General features: G+C 39.6%; 10 protein-coding genes across 10 annotated transcripts; 6 read left to right on the forward strand and 4 right to left on the reverse strand.

Annotated features, from left to right (window-relative positions):
- Positions 1-8: 8 nt before the first annotated feature.
- On the forward strand, positions 9-1,400 carry NSA1 (ribosome biosynthesis protein NSA1; the record flags this gene model as incomplete). Its single annotated transcript, XM_056227901.1, has 1 exon — positions 9-1,400. One exon carries the CDS (start codon positions 9-11, stop codon positions 1,398-1,400), a length of 1,392 nt encoding a protein of 463 aa, XP_056087677.1.
- Positions 1,401-1,578: 178 nt separating this feature from the next.
- CUE3 (Cue3p) lies at positions 1,579-3,414 on the reverse strand (the record flags this gene model as incomplete). Its single annotated transcript, XM_056227902.1, has 1 exon — positions 1,579-3,414. One exon carries the CDS (start codon positions 3,412-3,414, stop codon positions 1,579-1,581), a length of 1,836 nt encoding a protein of 611 aa, XP_056087678.1.
- A 254-nt stretch (positions 3,415-3,668) lies between these two features.
- On the reverse strand, positions 3,669-4,085 carry SKDI07G1500 (uncharacterized protein; the record flags this gene model as incomplete). Its single annotated transcript, XM_056227904.1, has 1 exon — positions 3,669-4,085. One exon carries the CDS (start codon positions 4,083-4,085, stop codon positions 3,669-3,671), a length of 417 nt encoding a protein of 138 aa, XP_056087679.1.
- Positions 4,086-4,344: 259 nt separating this feature from the next.
- On the reverse strand, positions 4,345-6,291 carry RMD9 (Rmd9p; the record flags this gene model as incomplete). Its single annotated transcript, XM_056227905.1, has 1 exon — positions 4,345-6,291. One exon carries the CDS (start codon positions 6,289-6,291, stop codon positions 4,345-4,347), a length of 1,947 nt encoding a protein of 648 aa, XP_056087680.1.
- Positions 6,292-6,570: 279 nt separating this feature from the next.
- Positions 6,571-7,020, forward strand: MLC1 (Mlc1p; the record flags this gene model as incomplete). The annotated part of the gene is made up of 1 exon (XM_056227906.1): positions 6,571-7,020. The coding sequence occupies one exon, from the start codon at positions 6,571-6,573 to the stop codon at positions 7,018-7,020; it is 450 nt and encodes a 149-aa protein (XP_056087681.1).
- A 385-nt stretch (positions 7,021-7,405) lies between these two features.
- Positions 7,406-8,539, forward strand: ARC1 (Arc1p; the record flags this gene model as incomplete). Its single annotated transcript, XM_056227907.1, has 1 exon — positions 7,406-8,539. One exon carries the CDS (start codon positions 7,406-7,408, stop codon positions 8,537-8,539), a length of 1,134 nt encoding a protein of 377 aa, XP_056087682.1.
- Positions 8,540-8,657: 118 nt separating this feature from the next.
- On the reverse strand, positions 8,658-10,148 carry VPS73 (putative sugar transporter; the record flags this gene model as incomplete). The annotated part of the gene is made up of 1 exon (XM_056227908.1): positions 8,658-10,148. The coding sequence occupies one exon, from the start codon at positions 10,146-10,148 to the stop codon at positions 8,658-8,660; it is 1,491 nt and encodes a 496-aa protein (XP_056087683.1).
- Positions 10,149-11,417: 1,269 nt separating this feature from the next.
- Positions 11,418-11,768, forward strand: RPL28 (60S ribosomal protein uL15; the record flags this gene model as incomplete). Its single annotated transcript, XM_056227909.1, has 1 exon — positions 11,418-11,768. One exon carries the CDS (start codon positions 11,418-11,420, stop codon positions 11,766-11,768), a length of 351 nt encoding a protein of 116 aa, XP_056087684.1.
- A 272-nt stretch (positions 11,769-12,040) lies between these two features.
- YGK1 (5'-deoxynucleotidase) lies at positions 12,041-12,688 on the forward strand (the record flags this gene model as incomplete). The annotated part of the gene is made up of 1 exon (XM_056227910.1): positions 12,041-12,688. One exon carries the CDS (start codon positions 12,041-12,043, stop codon positions 12,686-12,688), a length of 648 nt encoding a protein of 215 aa, XP_056087685.1.
- Positions 12,689-13,090: 402 nt separating this feature from the next.
- On the forward strand, positions 13,091-14,140 carry SEH1 (Seh1p; the record flags this gene model as incomplete). The annotated part of the gene is made up of 1 exon (XM_056227911.1): positions 13,091-14,140. One exon carries the CDS (start codon positions 13,091-13,093, stop codon positions 14,138-14,140), a length of 1,050 nt encoding a protein of 349 aa, XP_056087686.1.
- Positions 14,141-14,407: the final 267 nt, after the last annotated feature.

Below are 14,407 nucleotides of genomic sequence, written 5' to 3' on the forward strand. Positions count from 1 at the left end.
ATCAGGCAATGAGATTATTGATTAGTTGCGTGGATAACGGATCCATAAAGGAAATTTTGTGTAACGTTGGGACTGACACTTCCTTACAAACAGCTCTACAACCATTTCATGTGGCACCTCATCTAGCTGAAGGACTAAAAAATCACATTAACAAGTTATGGATGATATCTGAGAATGAAGTCATCTTGGCAAGGAACTCAGGCGTTGTCGAGCTTGTGAAAATTTCAAAACATGCCAGGGGAGATGAAGCTCTACAGACCGATACACAAGGAGAAATTAAAGATGAGAAGGATCTTTCCAATGTTCTTCCCAAATTTGATATATCCAAGTTTGAAATTGTCAGCTCAGTATCAAATCTTTTGAATGATGCTAAGCTCGAATTACTTTCAAAAAAATCTGTCAAGAGAACCAAACTGGTAGATGAATTTGTCACATTATGCCCTACAAAGAAGGATCCGCTGAATAGCACTTTCGTAGCTGCTACTAAGTCTGGGTTGCTCCATGTTATAGAGAAAGGAAGAGACGGGAAGCTAAAGAAGCTGACATCTCTTGAAGTCAAAGCGCCACTAGAATTTCTTCAGCTATACGATCTAGAGGACGCCCATGACAATAGAATTTTATTTGCATATGGTGGAGAAGAAAACCTAGTAAAATTAGTCGAAATGAAGTCGGACTTCAAATCTATGAAGCAAATATGGGAAGCTAAGAATGTCAAGAACGACAGATTGGATATGAGAGTCCCGGTGTGGCCAATGGCTTTAAAATTTCTGGAACCTTCTCCAGGTGTAACTGATAAAGATAAACTGAACTACCAATTTTCCACTATAACACGTTGGTCCCATCTCATTAAGTACAGCACACAGCATGGAAGAAAGCCGTTTGCTCAGATAGATCTATTACCAAATCGTGAACCATTATCCCAAATGGAAATATTTGATACAGATGGAAAAAGCATTACATCTCCCCTGGGAAATTTACAATCTAAAACTTTTGATGACTTGAATGTAATTACTGCTGACTACAAAAGAAATGTATTTAAGTTTGACGGCAATGGAAAGATGTTGGGTAAGATAGGCAGAGGTGATATTACTGGTACATCAACTTATAATCATGTTCACAATGGCAAATATCTCTTGCAAGGAGGTCTAGACAGGTATGTCCGTGTCTTCGATATAAAAACCAACAAAATGTTGGTCAAGGCCTACGTTTCGTCGCGCATAAATTGTATCATCATGTTGGATGATGTTGATATTGAAATGCCATTAAGTCCAAGCGCTAAAGCCGCCAAAGAGAAGCAAAAGAGAAAGATTGCAGAAGTTGAAGACGACGCAGACGATCTTTGGAACAAATTAAAAGAGAAGGCAGGCACATCTAAAGATAACAAGAAAAGCAAAAATTAACATCGGAGGACGTTAGTTAGAGGAGAAACTTCCTCTGCTGATAAAAGAAATTGTGGAAATACTACCATTTTTGACCCAAAGCGGAACATAATCTACCTGCACATAGTTATATATCGCTCACTGAACCTACATATAACTGTCTATTTTTTTGTGCAAAAAGCATTTTATTATATACTATTCACGCACGAGCCAATTTCTTATCATGGCCTTTCTTGCGATTGTGGTTAGCTTTTGCCCCTTTGTTTTTTTCACTTCTGTTACGTTGCCTTTTCTTTTTTTCAGCAGATTGAGGTTCATCTTTCTTGATTTCCTTGGATGCTTTCCTTTTTGCTTCTTCCTTGTCAAAACTTCCATCAATTTCGCTATCCCGATTATGGACATACGACGTTTTTCCTGTTCTGCTGTTGCCTTTGAACATAAATTTTTTTTCTAGTAGCATGGCTCGTTTGGGAGATCTTTCCAGCATACGCGACCAACCCTCAATTTGTTCATCTGACCATGATATCTGCTCTTTCATATTCTTCCTTTCTTTTGTGCCTCTTTTCGATCTTTCAAATAATGTTGGATCCTCCTTCAATAAATGCCACAAGTAAGATTCAATAGCATCATACTTGCAAACTTGCCGCACTTCACTAGTGTTATCACCGGTACCGTCCCTTTCGTCATCTTCTTGGAGATCGATCCTTTTCGATGGACCAGACCGAATCACATCGGCTTCATCATATGTGTCATCCCTTTCATCTTCGTCGGCTTCATACAAAAGCTTCAATGCTCTTGTCAAAGTTCTGTTTCTTAACTCATCCGGAACACCCGCAGAGATGATCCTTTTATCTAAATTCTTATTTTTTGAACTAGGCACTCTATCAGATAAAGTGAGCTCGCCTAAGACCGCTTCTGTCTTTGCTTCCTCAGGTTCCTTGGCAAAAGCTTCGATAATAGTGGAATCCTCAAATATCTTATTTGTTACTAATTCAATGTTATTGTCATAAGCAAGAAGCGCCTGCAATAATTGATTTTTAGAGAACTGCGGGAACAATTCCATTAATGAGGATAATTGTTCCTCATCGACTTCAGTACTCGTTGATACTGGATAGTTTATATTGTTTTCGTCATTAATAGATAACGACCCCAAGTTCAAGAAAAGGAGCTTGCTTTTTAATTCAGGAAGCCGTTTGTGAATTCTCTCATTTATGAGCATTGTTCCCAGCAGTGGATATAGAGCTAGTGTGTCAAAATTGCTTATACCCAATTCCTTAGTTATTTTCAGAACATGACCAGCAGAAACAGAAAATAGACTGATAATGATTAACTCTCTGGCGGCTTTATGAGCTCTGCCTTGACCCTTCCCCCATAGTGGTTCCAGAATTTCAATCCAATTTGCTGTAAAGAAATTTTCTGCAAATTTATTTGGCTGTATAGATTTGGCTGCGAGCAGATCTTCGACGCATTTTAGATCTAATCTTTTGAACTTCCCAGACTCTATTAGCTGCTTTAAATGCTGCTGGACCTGATAAGTTTTGTCCAATTGGACCCGTTGCGTATTTATTAGTGGTTTCAAAGAGCCATCAATCAGACCACGAATAGAATCAGGGTTGCGCTTGACATATATTTTGATCAAATTCCATAGGGAATCACCAAATATTTGGAAATGTAATAGGCCACATTTCTTGATCAATAAAAATATCCAACCCTTTAATAGCTGCAACTGCTCAGATACATCATGATTGATACCGAGACTTAGTAGCTTTCCCTCCTCATCCGCAATTTCATGCAAGTAGGTTCTTAAAAATAGGCGAAGATGATCAAGAGTGGAGTCATCTAATAATTCGACGTTGGTTCCCTGCATCAGATACTCAAAATATTTTACATAGGTCTCTAGTAAATGCAACCAGACGACAGGGTCTTTTTCAATTAATTGCGCTCTAAGTTTGAACGGTGGGAAGTTGACGATGGGTAGCGAAATGTCAGAACTACCGCCATCAATTTCAATAACGCGATTATATTTTGACAACATTTATGCTTAGTGGTTTTGTATTACTGGAACCCTCAAGATTGAATCACTGACTTTTTGAATATTTCGACTTGGAGGAAAAATGGTATTTATATTTTTACTTTTTCTAAGGCCGTGCAAAATCCATTGGCACACAGATTTAAGTATATAAAAGTTATACAACCATGTAGAAATACATATCGGCGAGGGTGCCCGTGCCCGTGCCCGTACAAATGTCCCTTTGGTTATGCTTTATAGTGTGATTACTGCCGATTCTCTCAGTCATATATCATATTTTCCCTTTCTTGTTCGAAATGCTTCTTCTCAGCCTCTTCCATTAAACGAGTCTTGTGAGATTTGGCACGTTCTTGTGCTAGTTTTTTGCCCAGTTCACTCTTATTGTACTTTTCATTTGTTTGTTGAAATCTTTTTTCAGCCGCCAATCTTGCAGCTTCCTGGGGGCTTATTTTATCTTTACTTGTATCGCCTGTATCACTCAATTTGTTGCCTTCTTTCTTCTGCACATCCTGAGTAATTGATTGTGGCTTCTTTTTCTTTTTATCTTTATCTCCCTTTTGGGGGAATTCTTGCTTTGCATTCTTAGCATCGCGACTTGGTGGGTTTCTCCTTGCTTTGAGTTTTACCGTGGTAGCGTGCGAGGGCATTGGCTGAGGTTTGCTTCCACACAACCCCATACCGTTTATTTAAAAAATTGCTGTTGTCCAGTAGGGCACATTATATAACTGAGTGTTAAGCATCATTTCGATCGCTTCTAGATAATCTCATATTTATCCTTTTATTTTTCCTTTTTTTCGATACAGTAAAAAATAATCGCTAATGGGGAAAGGGAGAAAAATACCCATACATGTATGAAAGAAGATTCTACCTTATATATAATACGTCTAGATTTTTATTTACAAGCATGCATATATTGAGATAAAGGGAATGAAAACACTAGCTCTGCTGCTCTCTGGGGACAAAACTGTGCAGTTGAGGTACAGGGATATCCTCGACACTCAAGTTCGAATAACTACCGAGATATTCATTTAATATTGGATACGACTCAGCGCATCCTGCAGTATATCTGAACACTTGTTTGGGAGCACGGAAATAAGGCGTATATCTCTTTAGTACTTTCAGGTACAACTCTATTCTGTCTTCAAACTTCGATGTAGAATCGTCCTCTTTCAGTGGCTCTAATGCCTCTGGAGTTTTTGTGTTGTCTGTGGCGATTGTTGCAGTCGTTGATGCTATTTCAGATTTTGCAATGAACGTCTTTTCATTCTTCTTTAACTGCGACCAGACGACAGTTGCATCCCTCAAAGCGGATAGATCCGCATTAGCTATGTACTGCTGGCCTAATTCATCCAATTTCTTGATCAGCTCTAACCATTTATTCAGAATCTCTTGGTTATTTGTATCGTCTATGCCTCCCAGAGATTTTAGTAGTATTCTATATGATATAATAGTTCTTGGAATATGGTACAAAGTATAGCTTTTATCGATAAAATCGATTATACTACGTTCGTGCCAAGTAGCAGCCTTGGTCAACATGACATTGAAAAACGGTTCGTCAATTTTTTTGACACTGCTGTAGAACGTTATAATTTCTTGCAGCTTGTGGAAGCCCTTGATCTTATCCTCAATAAAATTTTCAAAGAATATTGTGAAAAAAGTATTGTTCAATGATGACAAGATCCCGGGATTGACAGTGTTACCATAGAACTTGACAGCTTTCTCCCAAACTTTATAGACGTAGTCAAAGTTCTTCTCCTCTTTCCATATATTTTGCAAAAACGAATTCACTGTGGAGACCTGTAAAATAATCTTATATGGCATCTCGTCATTGATAATTTTGTCAAAAAAACTTTCTGCCAATGCTAAGTTCCTAGAATCGCCAATAAAGCTTAGATGCGTTTCGATCAAATAGCCGTAATTTCTCACTTCCGCATTCTCACATAGTTTACCGAAGAGGGATAACGCCTTTTCATAGTCTTCAGCCTTGATGAACACTTTAATTAGTCCGCAAAAAAGATTGGGATGAGTAAATTCCTTCGATTGAATGACTTGGTTATACAGTTCGTTAGCCTCAGTTAAGGAGTGATTTTTTGCATAGAGCAGCGGTAGCACAAAACCAAGTACTTTTGGTTCTTGAAATGCTTGAGAGACAGTTTCATTGGGTAAATTCTTTGCTGTTTCCCAGATTCGAATACAGTCATCGTCAAAGGATAGTTCTTTAAACGAGGTCAAAAGGTGAGTGGCCCCGTATCCATTGATGGAAACCTTGCTTGTCAAAACATCATCGGAGATGTCCTTCAATGAATTGCATAAAAAGTTCATCATCTCCTTGTGGAATGACTGCGAATCGTAGTCTGGCTTTCTATTCAATTTAACTAGTTGGTCTCTAGTTGATCTCAGGCCATTGTGTAGCAGATGAACCAACCGTGATACGCGAAATGCGTTGAAATCAGGCGATTCTCTTGAAGAATAGTATAATTCCATTGCCCTACCCATGGAATCCCAAAACAGGGCAAATGATGGATGCTTGTTCAATTGATTGTTTCCTATTTTCCTATATGTATTCTGTAAGGGGGTGGTAGAGTACTTTAAAGCGGATGAAACGCACTCATCAAAAGAAAGAAGCTCGTGGCGCCATGGGGAAGCCGGATCCACTTTTAACTCATCCCGATCGGGTTTTTTTTTCCATCTTCTATTCCTCTTATTCGAACCGCCATCGAATGGGTCCTCACGGGAAACTGGACTGACATGGTAAGCACGTTCGCTCGAAGCCACATTAATAGGGCGATGGCTCAGTATACCCACCAAACCAGATTTGATGACGTTTCTCAGGCATATTTGCACAGTTTTCAATGGCCTCACCGCATTCCTCCTAAGCATCATTTCTCACCTCGCTTTATCTGTGCTCTATCCAAATATCAAACTAAATCACACGAGATTCTCGCCTACTTATGTCCAAGTTCCTCGTTCTAGTGCCGTGGTGGTTACATTTTTCGACTCTTGTTCGGTAAAGAGCTACAACCACACATCACCGCACACGAGCAGTAACAGAAGCATTTGAAGCCAAAGCTGAAACAAAACAATACTCAAAACAGATCGGCACACAAGAACTTCTCCAATCAGATCCTACCACAATCCATCGTACACGCACATATAGTAACAATGTCAGCTACCAGAGCCAACAAGGACATCTTCACACTATTTGACAAGAAAGGTCAAGGCTCCATTGCCAAGGATTTATTGGGAGACTACTTGAGGGCCATTGGCTACAATCCCACCAACCAGCTGGTACAAGACATCCTGAACGCGGACTCGAGCTTGAGAGACGCCTCCAGCTTGACATTGGACCAGATCACAAGTCTGATTGAGGTCAACGAAAAGGAATTGGACGCCACTACGAGGGCAAAGACAGAGGACTTCATCAAGGCGTTCCAGGTCTTCGACAAGGAAAGCACAGGAAAGGTCTCTGTGGGCGACTTGAGGTACATGCTGACCGGCCTGGGCGAAAAGCTGACTGACGCTGAGGTGGACGAACTATTGAAGGGCGTCGAAGTCGACAGCGACGGGGAAATTGACTACAAGAAGTTCATTGAGGATGTTTTGAGACAATGAACAAAGTGCGGAACGGCGAAGTAAGACATTTATTACCATACAACAGAAATCCGCCAAAAAAAAAAAGGAAAGGCCATCATGCAGCGGCAAGCCGCCATCAGCCCTTCACTTCTCAACCTGGTGGCCTCTAAGATGACTTTCTCTATATATCCAGTAATAGATAGTAAGAAGTATATGGATGTAAGTAGCGATGATAATAGTATGCAACAATCATTATCAACGAGCAGGCGGGTTTCCCTTGTTTCTTGAAGGGATCCCAACTGCTTGGCGATTTTGCAAGAGATAAGAAAATTTTTCAGCAATATGGACAATGTAATGCAGCGTCTGACGTGTTCTGCTTGGGGAGCCAATTGAATAGAAAAGAATCATAGAGTTTCAAGAGTCAATGTCCGATCTCATCGCCAAATTTGAATCACTTATTATTTCAAAGTATCCTGTTTCTTTCAGCAAAGAACAATCCGCCCAAGCTGCCCAATGGGAATCGGTTCTAAAATCTGGTCAAATTCAACCACACTTAGATCAATTAAATTTGGTGTTAAGAGACAACACTTTCATTGTATCTACCTTGTACCCAACATCCACCGACGTTCACGTCTTCGAAGTCGCCTTACCATTGATTAAGGATTTATTGGCAAGCTCCAAGGATGTCAAGTCAACCTATACCCAATACAGACATATCTTAAGATGGATTGATTACATGCAAAACTTATTGGAAGTGTCCAGTGCTGACAAGTTGGAAATAAATCATGATTTGGATTTGCCTCACGAGGCTATTGAAAAAAAGAAGAAGGCTCCAGCAGGTGACGCAGCTGCTGATATTGCAGGCAAGGCTGGGGATGACATGAGCAAAAAAGGTAAGAAGCAAGATCAACCAAAAGGTAAGCCAGATGAAGAAACTCTAAAGAAATTGAGAGAGGAAGCAAAGGCCAAGAAAGCCGCCAAGAAGGCTGCCAATGCCAAACAACAGCAAGAGCAACAAAACAAAACCCCAGAGAAATTAAATGCATCTGTCATTGATTTCCGTGTTGGTTTCATTCAAAAGGCCATCAAGCACCCTGATGCCGACTCATTATACGTTTCTACCATTGATGTTGGTGATGAAGAAGGCCCTAGAACTGTTTGTTCTGGTTTGGTCAAGCATTTCTCATTGGAAGCCATGCAAGAACGTTATGTCGTTGTTGTATGCAATTTGAAACCAGTTAATATGAGGGGTATCAAGTCTACAGCCATGGTCTTGTGCGGTTCTAACGAAGACAAAGTCGAATTTGTTGAACCACCAAAAGGTTCCAAGGCCGGCGACAAGGTGTTCTTTGAGGGTTTCGGCGACGAAGCTCCAATGAAACAGTTGAATCCAAAGAAGAAGATCTGGGAACAATTACAACCTCATTTCACTACCAATAGTGATTTGGAGGTCATTTGTGCAGATGAAGAAGAAAAGAGCCAACCAATAAGAAAGTTGACCAACGCCAAGGGCGAATTATTTAAGGTTGCCAGTATCGCCAATGCTCAAGTCCGTTAAAGGGATATGTCACGAATCGTTACTAATTAACATGTGCTAAGTACTTAATTCGCATAAATATTTCAAAAAATTTATAAGTAAATGTCATTGCGCTATTATTGCACCGTGTTGATATGTTTCAATGATCAGCCCATATTTGATTATAGCTGGCCACACGGTTCTTAGTTTCTGGAACCATCTTCCAAATGAAAGCGCTTATTAAACAGGCTATGACGGCAAAAATTATGAAAACATAGCCTGATAGAATATCGTGAATAATGGGGAAAGTGTATGCAACAATAAAAGTCCCTATCCAATTGCAAATCGTACCATATCTTTGGGCAAGGATCATGTCTTGTGGTCTGGAAATTTCTCTCATTATGATGAATGGCAATGGATTCAAGCCCATGGTGAAGACACCCATGTATATGAATGAAAACACTATCAAAAGGTTCATCTTGTTATAGTTTATTGCTACGCCCATTATGAAGGCAGTAATGGAGACTAAAATGGTGGACGTCATTAGAAGCGGTTTACGTGAGAGACTATGAATCAGCAGCGATACTGATATAGTGACCAATACATTTACCATGCTAATGAAGAAGTTTATCCTGATTGCGTGTTGAGGATACAGTTGGCTGATTATCTTGGTACCATATAATACAATGGCGTTTATGCCGCAGAATTGTTGACCAAATAATAACACAGTGATAACATTACGAGATTTGGTGTTGGATTCGTCCCTCAAATACTTCCACAATGAGTTTGAACCACTAATGGAGTTTGTGGTGGTTGGTTCAATCAACGGGTTCCCAGATTCTATCTGTTGTTGCCATTTCTGTACCTCTTGAGCGGCTTCGTCAAAGGTGCCACCACGTAGTTTACATAAAGATAACTTAGCATCAACAACCCTGCCGTGCGCTAGCAGCCATTTTGGCGACTCATCAACTTTGAACCACATGAACAGATTCAGTACTGCAATAAGGACGCTACCAAACAGGATCCATCTCCAACGATACGAGTCAGTAAGTGGGAGGGCTACTCCTTGGGTCAGCAAGACGCCCAACCGGATGCAGATTTGGGTCATCGAACCTAACAAGCCTTCCCAACCGTTTGGGGCGACCTCTTTGATAAAGAGAGGTATGGTTACGATTAAAGCGCCACATGATATCCCCACCAGGACCCTGCCAATGATTAGACTTTTGTAAGTATTTGAATTGAAAATTATCAAAGAGCCGACAATGTTCAATGTGCAATTCATTAAGCTAGAGAATTTCCGACCATAAATGTTGGCAAAACTAGTAGCAAAGTAAGAGCCCAAGATACCTCCAATACAAAAGAAGGAGGTCACGATTCCGATTTGTTCATCATTCAGTGGTATGCACTGTTTATATCCTCTTTTCCCCAACCACGTTCGGTCATATGGGTAGCCCTCCATGGGTATATCGAATTCTGAGCACGAAAGCACCTGTTGCGGGGCATTTAGTTCTGATAAATGGTAACCAAATTGGATTGAGCCGATAGAAGCTACAATAATTGCGTAAAACAATGCCTTTGTTAATTTATTCTTATTTTGCCTTGGCAAGCTAACATTGGATAGCAGAGACGTGCTAGATAGAATTCTATTCATATTGCCCTATATACCTACCTACCTCTTTCTAACTGTGTACTTTCTTTCTTCCTTGTCCCTCTCTTGGTTTCATTTTTTTTTTAGAGAAAATGATCCATTCCCCTTTCATTTGCCGCCAATAACGTACTAACGTAGAAAAAAGGAATGAAAGAGTTGCTCAAACAGACGAAAGAACTTGAGCAGCTATCTTCGTCACGATGCGGTTGTCCTCTTTTGGAGATCAATGCACATTTACTGATACGTTTGTGCATGCGATTTTTCCAGCCGGCTTCACAGATAGCTGCATTCCAATTTATCGTTTATTTCCAAGGATCGAGCAAAGCGCAATAAAACGAAATACTGCTTCAAACTTTTTCCATCCGTTCACCACACACCCAAACATTCGAAGAAATAGTTTTGAAAAGGCTCTTACTATTTTGTCTGTTCTTCGCGCAAAATTCGCCGCGACGACGCAACCTTCTCAGTTTCACTTTTCGTCTCATAATGTGAATATTCCTAGACGGGCTCGAATTCTTCATCCATAGGAATATATATTTAAGATGACTTTCATCCTTTTTGTTAATTATGGGTTGTTGGTTCTGTGTAAGTTCTTCCAAAAACACGAAAACAATCATCCAACTAATCAAGAATGCCTTCCAGATTCACTAAGACTAGAAAGCACAGAGGTCACGTCTCAGGTATGTAGTTCCATTTGGAAGAGGGAATGAAAGAACCAAGACGGTGACTTTTTTTTGAGTGTTGTGCAATCAATATGTCATGTGTATACCATGGTCTGCGAGATAATTAGATAGCCAATGTTGCCTACAATGTTTTCTTTATTTTGATCGTGAATTTTGTATTCCTATCCCACATTGCTGAGATAGCTTATTCGAGTGTAATAGCTCGAGTAAAAGTACTCTTCCATCATGATTTTAACAAAAGAAAGTGCGCATACGCTTGGCTATGTAGTGTTCTCCTTCATCGCATCATGTTATACAGTATAGTCATACTACCCTTAGGCATTTTGCGGTAAATTGAAGATGTATTTTTTCGGCAGGATGTTGAAAGGTATATCATGATGTTGCCGTATCAAAATTGCTGTAAGGGGCGCAATTATGAGAAAGAAAGTTACCACGGTTTCTTTTATTTTCAAGATACAATAAAGTAACCTCATCAGGAATTTGTTTTACTAACAATTTGAAACATTGTATTCTATTACAATATTTTATTTTTTGTATAGCCGGTAAAGGTCGTGTCGGTAAGCACAGAAAGCATCCCGGTGGTAGAGGTATGGCCGGTGGTCAACATCACCACAGAATTAACATGGATAAATACCATCCAGGTTACTTCGGTAAGGTCGGTATGAGATACTTCCACAAGCAACAAGCTCATTTCTGGAAGCCAGTCTTGAACTTGGACAAATTGTGGTCCTTGATTCCAGAAGACAAGAGAGACCAATACTTGAAGTCTGCTTCCAAGGAAACTGCTCCAGTTATTGACACCTTGGCTGCCGGTTACGGTAAGATCTTGGGTAAGGGTAGACTTCCAAACGTCCCTGTCATTGTCAAGGCTAGATTCGTCTCCAAGTTGGCTGAAGAAAAGATCAGAGCCGCTGGTGGTGTTGTTGAATTGATCGCTTAAACGTATTGATTAAAATTTTATATGTATTTTCCAGAAAATTATATATCTCTATTATAATCTGATTCAATCTCTACTTTTGTAATATTCAAATCACTCATTTTAACTATTTTAATTTGCTGTTTATCAAAATTCAAAGACAATGTTTGTGATAAATCTCAGCGCTTTTATCGCTTTTCTTCAAGATTCGAAAAAATGTATATAAACAAAGGGTCCAAAGAGGAAACAAACAACAGACAAAAGCAGATATTTGGAAAAAAGACCAAACAGACAAAATGACCACGAATAACATTTGGAGGCCAGAAGACAACATTCCAGCAAGCATTCTAGCGGTTCTTTCGAAACCTCACCCCAATTATCAGTTGGCGTTCTTAAATATCATACAACTCCTGAAAACGCAAAGAAGAACGGGCTGGGTTGATCATGGTATTGATCCATGCGAAAGTATATCTGATCACATGTATAGAATGAGTTTAACCTCCATGTTAATCACGGACAAGGATATAGATCGAAACAAATGCATTAGAATTGCCCTCGTTCATGATTTCGCAGAATCATTAGTGGGTGATATTACACCTAATGACCCAATGACAAAGGAGGAAAAACATCGTAGAGAATTCGTAACTGTCAAGTATCTTTGTGAAACTGTTATTAAACCCTGCAGTAAGAGTGCTTCCAAGGAAATTCTTGATGATTGGTTAGCATATGAAGAACAAACTTGCTTAGAAGGCAGATATGTCAAAGATATCGATAAATATGAAATGTTGGTACAATGTTTTGAGTACGAACAGAAGTACAATGGCAAGAAGAATCTGGAACAATTCTGGGGTGCCATCAGTGATATTAAAACTCAGGAAGTTAAAGGATGGACTCAACGTCTACTGGAAGATCGAAAAGCCTTTTTCGATAGTTTAAAGGACTAATTTAACACGCCCAAGAGAGGGAAGAACTCGTGTTCCTCTGTCGGCTTTCTATTCAACGCAGTTCATTTAATTACAATTCCTTGGTATCCGACTGAAGCATTTGCACATCTTGTTTTGTATTTATTTTACTCCCGGCATCCGGCATGTATTATATGTAATTTTAGGAAATATCATTTGTATGTTAGTTACCAGTTATCATCGGACACACTAATTTGCACCTATTGTGTTACGAAGCCAAATCTGTAGGATATGTATTTCCTATTTTTATTGTTAAACCTTCGGTGAAACAATGTATGGAAAAAATAATCAATTCAGAAGTAAGAGCGTATAAACAAAAAGCACCAAGAATTTGTATTCGGAAAGAAAAAGGGGAAAAGTCCTAGTCTACCAATTTTTTTGAGAATGCAACCCTTTGATAGTGGACATGATGACTTGGTTCATGATGTGGTTTATGATTTCTACGGCAGACATGTGGCAACTTGCTCTTCCGATCAACATATTAAAGTTTTCAAATTGGACAAGGAAACAAGCAATTGGGAGCTAAGCGACTCCTGGAGAGCCCATGATAGTAGCATTGTTGCCATCGATTGGGCAAGTCCAGAGTATGGGCGCATTATCGCCTCAGCCTCTTATGACAAGACAGTAAAATTATGGGAAGAAGACCCCGACCAAGAAGAATGCTCTGGCCGTCGCTGGAATAAACTGTGTACCCTGAATGATTCCAAGGGTTCGCTTTACAGTGCAAAGTTCGCACCAGCACACTTAGGCTTAAAACTAGCTTGTCTAGGTAATGATGGGATTCTCAGAATTTATGACGCCTTAGAACCCTCTGACTTGAGGTCTTGGACATTAACTTCCGAGATGAAAGTACTCTCCATACCTCCAGCAAATCACCTACAGTCTGACTTTTGCCTCTCTTGGTGTCCTTCTAGATTTTCGCCTGAAAAGCTTGCAGTCTCTGCATTGGAGCAAGCGATCATATACCAAAGAGGTAAGGACGGTAAACTTCATGTTGCAGCAAGACTCCCCGGCCATAAAAGTTTAATAAGAAGTATCAGTTGGGCTCCCTCAATTGGTAGATGGTATCAACTTATTGCAACAGGCTGCAAGGATGGTAAGATTCGAATCTTTAAGATTACAGAAAAACTAAGTCCTCTAGACTCAGAGGAGTCTTCAAATAACTCGAACTTATTTGACAGCGGTACCGATGTAGATATGGATCGACAGGGAAGATCCGATTCAAATAATGAGGAGAAAGCGGAGCTACAATCAAGTTTGATGGTTGAACTTCTAAGTGAGCATGATGACCATAACGGCGAAATTTGGTCTGTGTCCTGGAACTTGACGGGTACAATACTAAGCAGTGCTGGTGATGACGGAAAAGTAAGGTTATGGAAAGCCACTTATTCAAATGAATTTAAGTGCATGTCAGTAATTACTGCCCAGCAATAAAAACGTGTATGTACATATATGTATATACATATATATATATATATATATATATGTATTTATTTTTCTACCGGTCTCTGCCCGTAAGTGTAAATTATTCTGTATGCCCCAAAATAATAGAAACCTCAAGAAGTAAAATCTCTGTAAATCTCACATAGAATATAATTGATTCTTCTATCAGAACAACGATCCATGATATTATTTTTTGATATAGTTTATTGCTTCGATTTTGCTTCAAATTTCGCTTGCCTCTTTGTCTGGAAATTTTTC

This window comes from Saccharomyces kudriavzevii, assembly GCF_947243775.1.
Source record: "Saccharomyces kudriavzevii IFO 1802 strain IFO1802 genome assembly, chromosome: 7".
Taxonomy (NCBI): domain Eukaryota; kingdom Fungi; phylum Ascomycota; class Saccharomycetes; order Saccharomycetales; family Saccharomycetaceae; genus Saccharomyces; species Saccharomyces kudriavzevii.